At 38.6% G+C, this 18,842-nt stretch overlaps 1 protein-coding gene across 1 annotated transcript in view; it reads left to right on the top strand.

Annotated features, from left to right (window-relative positions):
* Positions 1 to 18,842, top strand: part of TUSC3 (tumor suppressor candidate 3) — a 139,101-nt gene that overhangs the window by 63,320 nt on the left and 56,939 nt on the right. The window contains exon 3 of the mRNA XM_072406193.1: positions 12,300 to 12,417. Coding sequence (XP_072262294.1) covers positions 12,300 to 12,417 — 118 coding nt within the window. The remainder of the gene's footprint in view (positions 1 to 12,299; positions 12,418 to 18,842) is intronic.

Raw genomic sequence — 18,842 nt, 5'->3', positions numbered from 1 at the left:
CATGAGCTTCATAGTTCATTTCGTTGACATTGTCACCATTTGGGAACCAATTGCCTGCAATGGCATACAGCTGTGTCTGGGGTACATGATGGCAGGAAGGGGGTTTAAAAACCATCAAAATATGAAAAGCAGGAAGGAAGTGTAATTGTATTTTTCAAATCTTGCAAATGTTTATGATACCCAGTGATATAGTGAACTAAAACGTATCTAGTTAGGGTTTACATTTTATTGTTATAGCAAAAAAATTGTATTCTGAAAAGTAGTAGGAAAAAATGAACCTGATTTATAAAAGTTTTGAAAACTGGAAAGGAGAGACTATCATGGTGATCCACCAAACCTATAATGAATTTCCTAAAATCATATGCTAATATTTGGCAAATGTTTACAATCATGAACCAGTTCCATTGCTGGTTTATTGTATCACCCATGTCCATAATAATCTATCTTCTCCAGTCTTGGAGAGCTTTCAAAATGCAGGGCCAGTGACTAACCTATTAGAAAATTAGAAAAAAACATTTGCTGCAGATGTGCTCAGTCTATTAGCCAGCATCATTAATATCACCTCCTCAGCCCAGGGCTGGACAGAGAAAAAAAAAGCAGCACTGTGATGAGCTCAACTATCTGGTGCCCTCTGCATAATCAGTCCATGAACTGAATGAATTCATGTTTAGCTTGTTTCCTCTATACTATAGCACTGCTGTACAGAAACTGTAAGGGGGTAAATTAGGTGTTTGCATTGCTTGCATTTAACATATGCATTAATGAATACAGCAATCCTGTGTGGATCCTGGCATCTTGCACTTTGCCAACTGCTTGGTCATTCGTGCTGTTTCTTTGACAACCAATTTGCACATTTACCAGTGGGTAGCAGTGAATGATACTGAACAGCTCACTGCCACCTTATTCATTTTCTATGGGGCTGCCATGGGTAGAAACTATTTGTAGCATCTCCCTCAAGGCAGCGGTTCACTGGCACGAGGAAGTGGTAACTGCACTGCAACCTCATGGCCAGCTAGAATATATACGGGTTGTGATATTGGGGATGGCATTAATTCCTGATCTCCCCTTTAAAATTAAAAAAATGTCTTGCCTTTGTTTTAAAATAGACCAAGGTTATATATTTTCCTTTATCAGATATTTCTTGATCTGACAACCAGCATCCTTCCAGACCCTCTAGTTTACAACACACATTGTAAAAGTTGGAGTTTTGTGTCTCCAGGTGTCATAAAACTCAGATAAGGCTACTAGAGTGGCCTCTGATTGAACTCTGAGCTGTATTCTGAAACCCATTATTTATTAACCCCCTTAGCGGTCATCCCGAGTGTGACACACACTCTGATTTGTATTTGGATCGTCTAGTCTCCTAGGCGTCAGGAAAGCCTGGAAACCATATTTAGTCTGTACTGGTAAAGTCCCAGACATGCCTGGTTTGGTCTCTGTGAACTTCATATTTTGTGGTGATTTCTAATCTGGGGGTTGTCAGTTCATAAAACCTGTACTTGTGGAATTAATAATAATGGCTAGAACAAGGGCATTTTGGAATCTGCGTCCACAGAGCATCAAAATTTATGTGGAGATAGTCCTTCAGACAGCCCCCACCCTGCTGTCATTGGATGGTCCTATTAGCCCTACCCCTAAAAACTAGCCCTAGTTTTTGGCATAGAAAAAGTCATGTAAGTCCAGCAAAGACAGCTCTCATTGTTATCATCTTGTTGCTAAGGAGAACAGCACTGACACATTAAGCACTGCAGGGAGCCCAGTGACTCTGGCTAATAATTTGGACTTTACACAGCAACCAGAACCAAGGCAAACCAACTCTAACCTAACTCAACTCAAACCAAAGCAAACCTAAGTATTATTTCACAGTTTTCCCTTTCATTTTACGCTGTTGCTATTGTTCTGTTATTGTTCTTAGATTAGTATTTATTTTTCTGTATTTGTTTATGCACTGTTTTTGTATGTTTTTACTTATTAAACACTCTAAAAAGTGTAAGCTGAATCTGTGGATGCTAGTTCACTAGAAATAGTGTAACTTGCTAACCCTAAACACTACTATAAACATTGTGATTTCTGTTACATCACTGTCTGGATTGGCAGTGGGTGACATTAAAGAAGCAGAATTATAAGTACGGTTGATAAGGGTAATGGTGAGTGCTTCCATCTAAGCATGTAGTGACAATCTACTTGTGATGGTGTGTTGGGCGCGGGGTAACAGAGTGGTTAACCTTGCCCCATGATGCCCCTTCTTCACCCTGCTGGTGCCTGGACTGTTGCTGAGCTTGCTGGAAAGTCTATGCGCAGGGGTGCGGGCTGAGAGAGGGCTTCTGTCACATACTAGTGGCAGGGGCGGGATCTCAGTGTGTGTACACCTTATAGGTGTTGTTATGTGCCCAGATTGAGGTATTTTGGGTATCTGTGATGTTTATCGCTGGTTTATCGTTTATCGCTGTGCGCTGGTAAATTTTTGAGGACGTGCGATAGTCGGAGATAGCCTTGCGTTTCTGCCAACATCCCTCGTCATTGTACCCATAATCACTCAGCCTGGCACATCACATCTTCTAGCAGTTTGCTGAGATCTGTTCCTACTTAAAGCATTAGTGCAGAGTTAAGAGATGGGTTCTGTAGGACTGTGACCTCAGGGGAAGTAGTTTCTGGGGATAGCCTAGTGCATAAGTTTTTTTTTCATACATAGCAACAGTTCCCACCCCATCTTTGTTTTTCTATCCTATCTTATATTTTGCAAACATGCCTGATCTAGTGGATTACAAATGGATGAGCAAAGCTGACCAGTTAAACCAATGTGAGGTCAAAGACATCCCAACAACCCAGGGGCACACTAAAGAGCAGCTGATCTGCACCCTGGTGGAGTAAAAAAAGGGCAGAGCAAGCCCCTGAGGTCGCCTGATACAACCCCTTATGCATCAGAGATGGCCCCAGAAGAGGGACAGTCTTCCCCACCCGAGAATGTGGACAGACGTGGTGCCCAGGGTGATCGACTGGACAACAGGATATCGTCCTTGGAGGCTGATCAACAAATGCTGGGCTCTGATGATCCAACACTTTAGCTTATTGTACAGCATCAACAGGCTGAGAGGGAGGCATCAGAGTGGCAGGCTGTGTGCCAGCATGAACTGGAGATGGCCAAAGTCCAGTTACGGCTTCAAGGACAGTAATCCAGTTCCCCAGAGAGGAGGGATTCCCTGGTAAGAGATCCTAAATTTACACTGATGGACAAAGACAGTGATTTTGATACATATTTACTGTCTTTGTGTGTGCCATCAGTACCAGTTACCCCAGGAGAAGTGGGCTGGTTACCTGAGAGGTTGAGAGGCAAAGCTTTGGATGCTTTTGTAATATTGCCTCTTGAGCTGGATGATGACTACAAAGCTATAAAGTACTATATAATTGCAAAATATAAGCTCACCCCAGACGTTTAGCGGAAAAGGTTTTGGTCCCTGCATAAAGTGGCCACTGACACCCACAAGGATCTATCAGATGCGCACCATCTTCTGGCAGTGGGTCAAGGGACTGAAAAGACACTCTTATGAGCACTTAGGGGACCTAATGATCCAGGATCAATTTCTGCACAACTATTCACCTGAAATCGAGCAGTTTGTGTTAGAGTGCCAGCCTATATCTGCTGATGAGGCAGCAGATTTGGCAGACCTCTATGTCACTACCTGGGTACCTGATAATCACAGAGCTCATCCTAGCTCATGGGGAGGAGCGAAACCACCACCCCCATCTACTACTTCTGCCCCAGCGACCCAAGCACAGCAGCGACCAACACCAACAGCTTCTACCATCAAATTTAGTTCAGCAGATACTTGGAAGTGCTTCATCTGTGGCAAATCTGGACACCTCCAGTTCGCTAACCCTCACCCAAGCAGATGACAGCACCGAGGCCGCCCACTAACAACTTCTTTTCTGTGTTGCCTGAGGAGTAGTGGGTCATACAAAAAATCATCAACCTGTTACCCTTAACAACCAGACCGTGATTGGCTTTCGGAATACCGGATCATTTGTCACCCTAATCATCCCTAACAAGTATCTTAATATTAATGGAGTTGGGGGCACCCGTTCCTTGGTGCCTACTGTGGAACTTCACATTGATTGGGGGGCCGGTAAGGATACCAAAATTGTTGGCGTCTCAAATAAGATTCCAGTACCAGTACTGCTCGCAACAGATTTGGGCACTCCTATCTCATACTATGAACCGTCTGGAGCTATCCAGGATTATGCAACTGGACCCTCTCAACATTCCAAGGTACTGAACAAGGATGCAGAAGCATCATCTGAGGGACCTGGGGATGGACAGCGGGAGGGAATAAGAAAGGGGAAAGAAAGAGAATAAAGGAATGATTAATGATGTGTGTGCTCCCATATCTAAGCAAAGTGAAAATGTTGGCAAATCAGTCATGACCAAAATAGATGAAAATGTATTAACTATTGTTGAACCTGTTGCCAATGAGATGTATGAAGATGTAGACATTGCAAAACCAAATATGACTAAATTTGATGACAAAGTATTACCAGTGTTGACCGTCGCTCGATTTGCTGCAAGGGCTTTACACATCAACCTAGACCAAGGCAAACCAACTTTACCTAAGTATTATTTAACAGTTTTCCCTTTTATTTTATGGTGTTGCTATTGTTCTATTATTGTTCTTAGATTAGTCTTGATTTTTCTTTATTTGTTTTTGCACCGTTTTTGTATGTTTTTACTTAATAAACACTATAAAAAGTGTAAGCTGAATCTCTGAATGCTCTAGGTAGAAATAATGTAACTTTCTAACCCGAAACGCTACTATAAACATTGTGATTTCTAAAACATCCATGTCTGGAATGGCAGTGGGTGACATTAAAGAAGCAGAAGTATAACTGGGGTTGTCAAGGGTAACGGTACGTGCTTCCATCTAAGCACATAGTGGTAGTCTACTCGTGATGGTGTGTGTGGCAAGGGTTATCAGAGTGGGTACCCTTGTCTCTATGACCCCTCTTCGGCCTGCTGGTGCGTGGACTGTTACTGAGCGTGCTGGAAAGTCTATGCGCAGGGGTGTGGGCTGCAAGAGGGTGTCCGTATTACGGGTGTTTAAATAAACCATTCACCACTTCTATTACAATGTTCAATTTTGTACATTTTCTTTATGGCTGTAATTGAGTAAAAAGTGTTAGGTGGAGATGAGTTTTTTTTGGCTCTTATAAGTTCATATAAAACTACATGTCATGTAAGACAGGGCTGTCCAGCTCTAGTCCTCGAGGGTCAGAATCCACACACATGTTTACTATTTCTCTAACAGACAGAAGTAAAGTACAACAAGTCAGAAAATGAATGTTTATGTGAAAATCCTGCTTTTTATGTGGCCCTCGGGGACTAGAGTTTGATGGCCCTGTCCACAGGGTGACAATGCTTTTGTATGATTTCACTGCAGAAAGGACAGGATGGCCACCCTGGTAAAAAATGAAAACTAATAAATCTCCTGGCAGGGTCAACAGGTAATAAAAAGAAGTTACAAGGATACTCACAAAAATAAAAAAGCTGTGTTAAAGCTGATGATGGACTATGTCATATATTTCAGCTTTTCTCTTGCGCATAGTTCCCTAGGTTTTAGATCTTCGAAGATGTAAAATGTTTGAGGCAAAAAAAACACCATTCTTAAATGGCCTGATTATTATTCCTAAAAATCATCTCCACCCCAAATCTGTATATGAACCTTAAGTTACTTTTGTTCAGCCTGGTAACTAACTTTATAATTCATTATTTAGGAAGACTCCCCCAGCTATGAAAAAAGCTAGCGTTAATCAGTGTTGACTTTCCATTACCTTGTATGAATAGGGAATAACCTGACAAATCTAATAAAACAGGGTCAGGGACACTTTCCTATAGATTATTCCTACTCATCATTCTTTGTACCTAGTTTTGGGAAAATGTCAAAAGTTTAGTAAATGAGATTTAAAAGGTTATTTGCTTTTTTTTTTTTTTTTTTTTTAAATTGCATCTTTTATTAAAAGGAATACCTGAAGATCCGTGCCTTGTTTATTGTTTATTGTTACCATGTTACACGTGCCCCTGGTTCAGACTTTAGTGTCAGCACACATTGTATGGGTATAGTCTTTGGCTGTCATTAATAAATAGCCAGTCAATTATGTTCATCTGATGTTGGAACCATTGTAAGTAGACTGGAAGTGGCTGAAGAAAGCAGCACTTATACTGGTATTTCCAGCACCTCTTTAACACCTAATTGGGATAGTATGGTTAATAATATGCGCACAGACATTTTATTATTAAAAATAAATCATTACCTGTTTTGCAACCGCTAAGTGATATTGCTTTTTCTGCTTAGAAACAGGAATGAGAGATGCCAGCCATATAATGCATCCAAATGTTGGTCATATTGATAAAACCAATTATATTGTTGACAATCAGATTTTGCCTATGCCAATTATGTTTTATGCTGGCCATCTATAGGCAGTTTAAATGTTGGCACATCTTTTATGCATTTGTTTCTTCCAAGTCCAAACATAAGCCTGAAAACATTTGGGTAGAAGACCAACATAAAGTCTTTATTTTTTTCTGTGTCCAATTTGGAAGATTGTCCATTACTTCTATTCCATTCCATTACAAAACCTAAAGTAACAGGAAATCTTTCCAAAGTGAAGGGATATGCCCCCTAAGCTGTCCCCAAAACAACTTTTTCAGATTTCTCTACTGTTTCTGTGACTCAAAAATTTTGGCACAGGGCACAGAGGGTGAATCCCTCCAACAGAAACACACAGTGAAAAACCTAAAATAATTTCTTTACCTTCTATTTCTATAATTTAAATTCTCTTTAAAATGTAATGAAATTTCAACAAGGTCAACCAATATTTTTTTACTTTACTTAAAATGTATTTTCCAAAAGAAAACCTTGTAGCCACTACAGCTAAGTACTAGTAACATATTAAACGTGTTTTCAGATTGGTTATCTTTAATGCTTGTGCCTATTTATAAAAAAAGGAGAACAAAAAAATATTTTCAGTTATTTTGTTCTCCATGTTAAGAATCTAGTTTACCACTTTTATTAGTTAAAATTTAAAACCGTGGGAAGAGATTTTGTTCCCTGGTGATTGGGCTTCTATAACCTAAATATATAGGTATTGCAATACCCTTAAAATGATGAAAACTCAGTTGGAGCAACTGTTTGCCATTATTTTTGTTTTGACATTTACTGATTGACTATTAACTTTTACTGAAGCCCAGGCACAATTATAGTAAATTACACAATTCTAACAGTTATTGTAAAATGTATCTGCTACTTTTTTAAATGTGGAGAAATAAAAGACCTTTATTTAAAATAAAGCCCAACAATTACATCATTTTTTCTGCTAAACACATGCATTTCATCACTGTATAAATAGGTTCCATATTGTTTGTATTAACTTCCTTATTTCATGATGTGAAATATTCATGATGTGTGCTTTTTCATGATGAGTTTAAGCTAGATAGGAGCCTACAACAGGGGGGGCAAAACTAGCCCAGCACGTCCTTTTTTTTGGGCCCCAAAAGAATTCTTAATATGAAATGCCGCTGGCCTGCCACTACTGAAACCGTAGTAACAGCGGGGCAGCTGCAATTCATATTAAGCTTCTGTTCTATAGACTCGAGTACAATGCTGCTACTACAATTCCCTGCATCTCTCGCGTCTCTAGACCAGTGGCCTCTCTGCCTATGTGTGGCCAATGCGTGGCCCCACATTTTATGGACGCAAGTAATGCTGGGCATTGTAGTAGCAGCATCACTTGTGTCTAGTGAACAGCAGCCTATGCGTGGACCCTGTGTTGTTTATACTGACAGGTAAACTCAATAATCAGGAATTATCAGGATTATTATTATCAGGAATTATCATAGAGCTATTGCTGTATTCATTATTTTACTGTGCCAGAGAATGCAATGTGAAACCAAATGAATGCAGCAATTCATTTGGTTTCACATTGCATTCTCTGGCAAGGAAAAACAATTAATCTCAATAAGAAGAAAGAAGAACACATGAAAAGAGCATCCAGTAATATGCAGTGGATTGACCTAGATCAATCTGCTGCATATTATCACATGCTCTTCCCATGTGTTCCTATTTCTTCTTATTGAGATTAATTGTTTTTTTTAATAAATTTCAAGTTTGGCTCCCGACTTGGTCTATTTTTTTAATTTCGGCCCTCTGTGTATTTGAGTTTGACACCCCTGGCTTACAACATTGTTTTGTAGTGTGACAGAGTTATATTTGAGTTTGCTCGTATTAGTTTTTGTCCTTGGTAAAAGTCACTCTGAGTGAATGAATTGTCGGAATAAATCACATTCATGTTTTCACTTGAAGAAGCCCTGTGTGCATGGATTCGTTATTTTCTTCTGTTGATTTCCACCATGCAAAGACAGTGTATGTTCAGGTGCCTGCACTGGCTTTATAAAATATGCATAACCTATAAAAGGAACCGTACATTACAGAATCCTTTTTGTGCCAGGTGGTGATGCCTATGGCAACTGTTGAGTTTTTGTATTCTTCTACACTGCTCAGTGTAATTACAAGAAAGGAAAAATAATACAGACAAAACCTTCACTTTAGAAAACACTACATTTTTTTACCAGGCTTAGTTTTTCTGAATGTCCTTGACTAAATGTTCGTTTCCCCAAGCCCGTTTTATGAGCATTTAAGGTTTTGAATCTATGTACTCAGGGAAAAGTTAAATAAATGCATTAAGAAACTCTTAATGAGATTTATAATTTTTCACTAAAAATTTAAATGAGAAAAACCTTGATCCATGAAATGCTTTACTATATGAGTGCCGCGACGCCGTGGGAATTGAATTTAGCTGATCATAAGCTAAATCATAAGCTTTTTATGTTATCAAATAAAAAGAGACACGTTTGTGAATTAAGATGGAATATGACCAATAGCTTGAACTTTCTGCCTAAACATGAGGCAAAATGGATTAATTTGTAAAACATGATATATCCTTACTGGATATATGAGACAATAAAGTGAAAGTGTTCCATCTAAATCATGTTACCTTTTCTATTTCAAGGTAAATTGACTTAATGGTGGTCCTGGGTCTTATGTATTGAAGTGTTTTGCTTCAAAGAATAGTAGAAACAAGTAAAAGAGAGTTATTAAATTCTGCAGCAGGGATCGACTGAATGCTATTTTTTGCTTGTAATTGACTGGTCATTATGCTTTTCACTAATGACATGTTTCCATTACTGTAAATGTTTTTTCCACCGTTTACTAGAAAATCAATATGGAGAAGTGAAGGAGTGTGTGTTTTTCACTGTCAAAAAAGTTACTTTACAAAGATGAATTATTAAATAATAATTTCATTTTAGTTTGTTTTTAAAGCTGACCTCCACCCACAGAAACTTTGAATACATTTTCCATAGCTATACAGTTACTTCTTGTTAATGCAAAGATGGTCAGTGCCTTGTACAAGGAGCAGGGACATTATGGCTGTGCTGCACATGTAGATAGGAAGGCTGTGGGAGGGATCCAGCAGGTCCCCCCACTACAGTTTACCATGCGAAAATCAAAGGCAGGGCATGCGCAAGACCATTACCCCTGCACAACCAGAGAAGAGCTGCAGTTGGTCTTTGATATAGGAAGCTCCTAAACAAAGGTAAGGTTTTATGTTGAGAGATTATTCTTCAGAGAGCCCACCTAGATTCAGGGAAGAATACACTTAGTGCTAGTATTTAGGCAATATATAATTACCCTTAATGGCATATGCTTGCCAAGAATGTTTGTTGGGGTTTTTCTGTGTGCAAATTAAAAAATAGGTAAAGAAAACTTTTTCCAAAGCCTGCTGAACAAAGTATGACACTGTATTGCAGTATTGCACTAACATTGCTGGAGAGATGTCGTAGGTAAGGGGTGTATTAGAACATTTTCCAAGTAAAAACTAAAACTCCCATTGCTACTCCTCTCCAATGTCTATATTCTTGAGGCATGGAACCTAGATTAAACAAAGGAGGGCTAATCATTGACAATTTCAGTCAGTATACAAACTAGCCAGGTTTGTATTTACATCTCACATGAGATGGTTGCAATCTATAAATTTGGTGATGGGAGTCACTGAGATAACTTTATTGTTCATCGCCTACTGTCATCAGTTGATAAGTTCTAACTAAAAACAGTAGCTAGGGTTGGGTAGTGTATGCTGTTAGGGGGCCAAGGCGATCACCTGCTAACTGCTTCTTGTGATTTCAGATCTAAACTCACAAGATTTGAAGTAGAGTTGTTAATATCACCTTTGTTTTAAAATGAGGAAGCAAAACCTGCTATTCTACCAAAACTGTCAGCTCTACACAGAGACACCATGCAGTTACAGTCATGATAAGCCAGTAGCAGTGGAAAGATCAGATTCTGGGAGACTGGACACCATACTGGTGACAATTTCTTTGCCCCTGCTTCCAAAGTTTAGTTCCTCTTTCAAGTGAATTTGTAGCAAAATGTTTTTTTTTTTCTTGGATATAGCAAGAATGCAAATCTCAGTACTTAAACCATAAATTTAAGGGACTGGACATATTGTTTTATGCTATTGCATATTGTCCAAAAGAGTGGATTGCTCTCACCAGTTCTTTTGGGAGGGGGATTGCATATGCATCTTGGAAGATGAAAGATTGAAGATTTGTATGTGTCATATTACATTTGCATTCCTTTTCACTGCAATTAAATGTCTCTCTCCGTTTTTTGGAATCTTGACAACTGCAGTCTTTAAAGTTCAAAATATTAATGATTCTTTCTGCTGACCTTGTGTGGTTATATGATATACACGTATTCATGCACACAAGATATTATGGGCAAGTTGGCATAAACAAACAGCTTAATTTCCGGTCACTGGCTGAGTTCCTTTCTTTACTTTGATAATCTCTTCTCACCTTGAAAGATCAGCCCATTATCTTTCCCAGTAGGCCCATTGTTGTCAGTTTCCATATATAACCTACCACTCAGGTAACATTACACTTACAGTATTGGAGTTTGTTAATACACATTCAAAATTTGGATTCTACCCTGGGGGACTAAATGTAGCTAAACTCTAACTCCGTATTCATCAAAATACCTTTTCCATCATAAACAAAACAGTAATAGGATTGTTGGCTTATGTGTTTATTACATAAATAAATACTAATATATGCCCCAATAGAATAATACATGTTTATATCTTGATGGAAACAGGTTTGTAAACAGTCCAGGCCAGAATTCTAGTGAAAAATGAAATATATTTATTATTTTTGAATGACATGCTATATGCTAATAGGAGAGTTAGTGATTGGGGTATATATTCTTTAACAAGACAAAGAATTGTGCAACAGCCATCATAATATTAGGAGTCCAGGAAATATAAAATACACAAATGAATACAGCTCTGTGATAATTAGTATAAAATGAATGTAATTAATGTAATTAAAGGTAAAATTAATTTAATTAGGTTGTGTAAGTACCTGGGTTCGCAGAGTGTATAAAGGAAAAACTAGTACAAGAAACCAATCAGTTCAAGTGCTGATAGGAAGCATAGAAATATAATGTGAAAGCAGAGTGATGAAGATATTCTTCACTGTATTGCCTCTCCTTGCCTTTCCCCATTTTAGTGATGGATGTGATAGTGATTAGTGATTAGTGATAGTGATGTAGAATAGTGATGGATGAAGCAGTACAGAACAAATAAGCAAGTAGGGTTCCCAGCTTATCTTGCATCTCCCTTCGATGTCACAGGACTTACAGTATATACACTACAAAGGTATAGCAATATATTCTGTACAATAGCATTAGATATACGCTGGAAAGCCCAGAAGTGATTTGGATAGCAGTTTGTCACAATAGTAGGAATTTAATGGTGACAACAGTATGCTTTTTATCCTTTAGTTGTGATGCTGACAGATTCATATGACAGCTGGGCTGTGTGTTGGGTATGGATGAGCACTGGAGATAATCTCTGGCAACTGCTATTGTACAAAAAGATGATCACGATGGCTGGAACATTTCTTAGCATAGACCATTGTTCTCATTTGTCAGTACAGTGTAGCAGACAGGAGCACATTCATAGGATGTAAATCTAAGTGGATGTTAAGAAGTGAAAATATCTTTTATTTGTTAGACAGTAAAAACGTTAGGGGACGGACTAATAAATGCTGTTTCCTGATTGCCAGCTATGGGTTACTGCTCACGTGTACCTTCATCTAGGAACTGTTACTACAATAAATCTCTTCCTAGTATAAAGGAGCTTCTTTCACCTTACTTAGATTACTGATAAAAATAAAACTTATATTTTGACAGGCAAGCCAATGAAGAATATCAAGTACTAGCAAATTCTTGGAGATATTCTTCAGCATTTTCAAACAAACTTTTTTTTACTATTGTGGACTACGATGAAGGAGCAGATGTTTTCCAGCAGGTAAATTATAACAATGTCCTTTATTGTTTTTAAATCAAACAATGTAATATAAACGTACAAGAAATCCTAGATGCAATGGTAATTTATTCTTATGATGTGTTTTACAAGAGTGTTTGTTTGCACCATTATCTGTACATTTTGCAAAAAATGTAATGTGGGATTGGCATAAATTTTAATGTGAATAAATGGTTGTCCCTTAAAATACTAAACAGATGTAAGAAGTTAAAGAAAAAATGGGTGATTGGTTGCTAAATGTTCCTTTAGTGGCGAGTTTTTAAACCCTCAGTGTTTCCAAGGTGTCTAATTTCCTTATTAGCTTGGCCCTGGCGGCACTTACACAAATTACAGACAAAAATCAGTAGCCCCTTCTATAATACAAGGACAGACCATAATTCTCTATTATTCTAGCTCAAAGCTACCTTAAATTTTCAAACCCCATTGGGTTGCTGTTAAAACTGCCCATGCCATGGGGTACTTCCAATGCCCCCTTCTGCACTACATGGGTTAAATGCTTCTTTGCAGCAGAAGTACAAATATTTACCATATTTCTCCACCAACAACTTCATATTTAGCTCATTGTACAATCCCAGCACCCAGGAATGCTGGGAAAGAATGAGCTGCTGTGCACATAGACAAGAGGTAAGTCATTCTTACCTAGCCAATAAAGATAGCTGAAGATCCTAAACCTGGAAAAGGGTCGGGTTAAGATGCCAACTCCAGTGAAGGAGAAAGGGGAGGTAAATTAAGTTCCTTATTAAGAGTAAGTAAATGTCTTTACGCAAAAATGTAATTTAAAAAGCCTGTGGTGTTTATTCATGGCAAATGTTAACATTTTGTAACAACGTTTATAAACCAATTTCTCAAACCTTTATGGACCAGTCATTATCCGGGGCATTTACAAGTCAAAGTGCTCTGATAAATGTTTAAACGTATTATTAGGAACACATGGTAACTTGCAGGTAGCTAGATGTGTTCTTATACATACTGGCATTTTGCAGAAATTGTGTGTTTTGTCTTTTATGTCCTCATAAATCATTTTTTGGCACACAAAAACAGAAGAAAAATGACAGATTTCTCATCCTGAACAAAATAAAATGTCGTGCACTTTTCAAGATACATTAGATAGGAATGTTTGAGTCACAGCAAAGTCCTTTATTGACTTGACTTTATGTATTCTTGACCATATGCTTACTTGTACAGCATACTTTAAGGTACCGAATACATTTTCGGAAGAAAAGACAATTTGAGAAGAAAAGAGCAGATGTGGTTTTTATTTTACTATTGTGAATTAACATAATCCACACCTTCCCATAAAAAAGGCCATCTGTTATATAATAACTTTCCTTTCTTGCTCATAAATATTAGTTTAGCAATGAAAAGAAAATTTACCTTTCAAAATAAATGTCATATAACATTGCAAAATGAAACAATATAAGCTGTGTTTTAATTGGGCAATTAAGTTAATAGTTTGAACAGTAGAACATATCATCTTAAAGTACTGTTCTGTGTAATACTATTGCTATACTGATGCATCTATTGTGCTTAAGGAGTGAAAGAGGAATATTCAGTATACACACATTGGCTGAATAAATATTTCCTAGACTTTTTCATGATTCATAATGGCCCTGTTATGGCCTTTAATAGCCAATTCCAGCAAGACGCTTCCCTGCACACCTCTCTCCTCCCTCATCCATGGGCTTGGCATTTCATACATTTAAAGACCAGGAACCATCTGTATTTTATATCACATTCTAACCCAAGGCACCATCTACAACCTAACCCATATCCGCAGCAACATTTATCCGTATCTGTTTCGTACCTATCTGTGACAACATCTCCACCTCGCTTAGACAAAATATTACGATTGTTATATATGCTCACATATATTCCAATCATCTTTTAAGGAAAATAGAAAGGAATCTGCCCCCATACCCCTGAATCTCGCTGCACACATGAAACTGAACTTTTTTGCAGATACTCAGAGTGATCAGGCAGGTAGGAGCTTTAAGGCTTAGAGCAGGGGTGCCCAACACGTGGATCACAATCTACTGGTCGATCACAAAGGCAATGCGAGTCCTGCCTTTCCCCTCCCTGCTGTACGTTCTATAGAGATGCTGGGGATCAGACAACATCGTAAGAAGGCTCATGTAACAGTGAGGAGGGAGGCAGAGAGGCCAGGAGGGCAGTCTGAGGTGAGCAGTGCTGGGCGGCCAAGTCAGTTCAGGCTCAGGGTTAGGGTTTAATTACCGAGATACCTTTGTACAGATTAGCAGTTCTTTTTCATGTGCAGCACATCATTCTCTTATGACAGGTGAACCGTGGCTTTCCTGTCACTATAATCTTGTAGTGCAATGTCTGTGCAATGTTCTGCCATTCAATAGCGCAATAGTCTCAATAGCTCCAGTCACTTCTGTGTCATACTCGGTATATAAATAAATATATGTATAGCATTTTTATTGTTGGTAGATCGTTTGGACTGGGTCATTTAAAAAATAGCCAAAAAAGTGTGGGCACCCCTGGCTTAGAGTATATGATAGGAATGGTCAAGATAGATGCGCCAGGTGTCTCTGACTACTTACCACACAATTCACAATCATTCAATATATGGGTAAAATATTTTATTATGTAATGTAATCTGCCTTGTAACTTGAGTTAACATTAAAAACACTATTGATGAGAGGTATGTCAATGTCAATGGGCAGCACGATGGCTCAGAAGCCAGTACTCTGGCCTTTGCAGCACTAGATCCCATGTTCAAATCAAGCCAGGACTCTATTTGCATGGAGCTTCTCCCTGTGTTTGCATAGGTTTCCTCCAGGTAGTCCGTTTTCCTCACACATTCCAAAAACATGCAGTTAGGTAATTGGCTTACCCCAAAAATTTACCTTAGACTGTTTTAAAGACATATGACTGGTAGGGACATTAGATTTTGAACCCAATTGAGGGACAGTTAGTGACATGACTTTGGACTTTGTACAGCGCCATGTAGTATGTCGGCACTATATAAATACTGTGTAATAATGTATAGTACATGCCTCATTGGTACTTTCGTCCTTTTCACATAATTAATATATGTCATCAAAGCACATAAATGCCATAACTACAACTATTTTGAATTCATAAGACATAGTAAGACTATGTAAGTTAGGGTGCAACGTGCTTTTTGTTTTACAGATGATTTACAGCACTTGCAGGAAAATTAGAGTACTCACTCTTTACTCCCCTCCTAATATAAAAACAATAAATAAACCTAAGGAATAAAAGTAGGGGCTAATACACAGTGTTCACTTGATTTTCATCTAAGATCTGCTGTAAATACAATATTTATAGATACAGCAGCCTTCATACTTAAATGTTGCCATTCAGCAGTAATGTTTCCGTTATCACTGCCCAAGCTAAACATTTCTTCATGATGAGTCCGTTTATGATTAGTTTACATGTATTCTCCCTGTGAAGCATTTAAGTCCTAAGTCCCTGTTAACACAGGATTGGATTTGGTTTTATTTGTTCCTAATTTTCTTACCATTAAACCATGAAAAAGCTACCAATGTTACTGGTAAATGAATACTGTGAATAATTAGGATCTAATCTAACCTACATTTCTCTAAATGAATACAATATTACTATTCATCTATATCCTTTACATTATAGGTAATTTTTTTGAAAGCCATGGTTCCCACAGTTAAGCCTTGGTTTACATTTTTACAACGTTAGCTATGGTCCAATTCAACTTCCCTACATTATCTTGTATAGCTGTTAGTCTAGTTCTCTTGTTGCGTAAACAAATTATTCAGAGTTACAGGAAAACACAACAAAACATACAGAGATGAAAGCTATGCATATATACACACATGCGCGCGCCATCTAAGCCTTCCTGGTGAGTGAACACCGGCAATGTGTACAAAGGAACACACTAAAAGTTACTTTGCTTAGCAAGAGCTTTTTACGGTTTCCTTGGCAAACGGGACTTTGGCGTTAAGCTATAATCTTACAAACCAGACACTTGTACTTGAGTCTTTGTCTGTTAAAGCTTCACAGTTGTCCCATAATACTTAGGAAGAGTCCTTTTCAGCTTTCACTGGCCTCTCCTGGCCACTTCCAGTTGGTCCACAAACCCTCCAATCAAAGTTAACATTACAGTGTATCAGGAAAGCAGTGCAGTCTGCAAATTCTAACTTGCAATTTAATGGCTGTTGGTAAGCCATCCTAAATTGGAAATCTGTTTATCAAAACCTGTTTGTTGCTGTGTTTGCCTGTTTGCCCCTAAACAATAGAGAGAGGCTATCTCTTCCCAGTGACAAACAGTGGTCAACTGCAGCATCTTCATGCCATGCCAAATTCTGCCCTCTGTATAAATTGATACTTGTGTGTGTCTCTCTCTCTCTCTCTCTCTCTCTCTCTCTCTCTATATATATATATATATATATATATATATATATATATATATATATATATATAAATTATTGCAATACAAATATAATATTACATGTAAAGAATACATGTAATCCTTACCTCCCCCACCTGATCTGTCAATTTTAGCTGCTTTAAAGAAAAGACATACTGAAGCCGAAGGAATCTCCAGAATCCAACACTTCCAGGAGTGTCAGATGGCTGGTTCTCCTGCTTCACTCAGCTGTTTTATCCACTGCTTTCTGGATCACTTCCTTGTACTATAATGGTGGATGAGCTGGCAAAAGGAAACACTGGAAGCACTTGGGGAACAGAAATTTGCCATTCCCCAACGTATTAGATTCTGAAGATTGTTTAGACACCAATATCCCCTAAAATTAGCTGAGACTGGTGGCAAGGACATTGGGAGATGTATTTACTAAACATGTCCTCTGCAGTGGCATTCTTTTTACATTTTTATTATAAAGCAACAAGAGTTATTTTAAAGTAATTCTATAACTAAAATGTAATGTATTGCACCTTACCAGATTTGAGGGATGCATTGCTTTTCATTTTTTTTTTCAAACCAATTTTTTATTAGTTTTTGTCATTTTACAAAAACAACATAGGAACATTGATCAACAGGGGAACAACGCGAAAAAGAGGGAAGGTAAAATGGGGGGGGGGGGGGGGGGGGGGGGACACCCATAGAAAACTACAAAAATACAAAAGTCATCGACCAATTGTAGTGGCAGAAAATGTGATATTTGTAACATACCACACAGAGTATTGAAATTCGTTCAGAATCGATGTACTCTCCGTGCTCGTGAAAGTACATAGCATAAATGTGTACCATTGTTGCCAGAAACAAGTTATACGGTCATCACCCTGAATCCGGGCGTCCAACATCTCAAAATGAAATAATGTTTTCAAGGAGGTAATAACTTGGTCCAATGTGGGAGGTAAGGATTGAGTCCAATTGCGCATAATCATTCTCCTGGCCGCCAGCAAACAAACATTAGTCCAGCGTTGTGAAGAACGAGACATTCCCTCCTGGTTGGTGTTTTCCCATGAACCGAACAGAAGAAGTGAAGGGGCGCTGGGAATGAGATATCCAGTTACATCAGACACAAACAGAACAATCTGACGCCAAAACTGCTCAATATTTTGGCAGAACCATAGGCGTGAGAGAGAGGCCTTATCCTCATTGCATTTAGGACATTGAAAATGCCACTGTCTAGGCTGCATACCTAATGGTGCAGGCCTAAACACTTTGTAGGCTCTATGCAACAACATAAACTGCGATTCCCTCCATATCTCATTCACAATAGACTTCCTGACTGTCAGATAACCCTGTAGTACTACATCCACAATTTCCGGGTCAGGAAAGTCTCTTTGCCATAGTTTTACATTGGAAACTCATAGGGGTTTGGTAAAATAAGGCAGCAGGTAGGCGTGTATATTAGATATATTTGGAGGGGACAACGACAACAATCTGTCGAAGTCGTTCGAACCCGAGAAGCCTACACACTGATGTGCCAATGATCTAAGATAAGACACCGCCTGATTATAGTACAGGGGATGGAGCGCCCCTCCAGGGATATTGTATTTGCTTTGCAGAGCCGGTAGGGGTAATTTGGACATGTCCTGTCCTAAGTGATCTTTAAAATAAACCAGGCCTTTCTCTTTCCATATTCTAAATGCTCCATATTCCTGTGCTTGAGGAAACAGGGGATTTCCACATATAGGAAGGTATTGAGAGAAGCGGAAAGGGAGTTTGAATTTTTGTCTTAGCACCTTCCACGTAACTACCGTGTCTCTGATTACTAAGTTATGCCGTAGGGATGGTGGAAGTGCGGCCAGTTTACAATGCAACAAGGCAGACAAATTCCATGGGTAAGACATAGCACTCTAAAGGGACAAATTGGAGTAATGTGAAGTATCTCTAAGCCAATCCACAACATGCCTGGTCACACAGGCCAGGTTATAAAGCCTGATATTTGGAAAGCCCACTCCGCCCTCCGTCTTTGGTAGAT

This window comes from Pyxicephalus adspersus, chromosome 3 (assembly GCF_032062135.1).
Source record: "Pyxicephalus adspersus chromosome 3, UCB_Pads_2.0, whole genome shotgun sequence".
NCBI lineage: Eukaryota > Metazoa > Chordata > Amphibia > Anura > Pyxicephalidae > Pyxicephalus > Pyxicephalus adspersus.
This window is presented reverse-complemented; position numbering and strand designations above follow the sequence as displayed.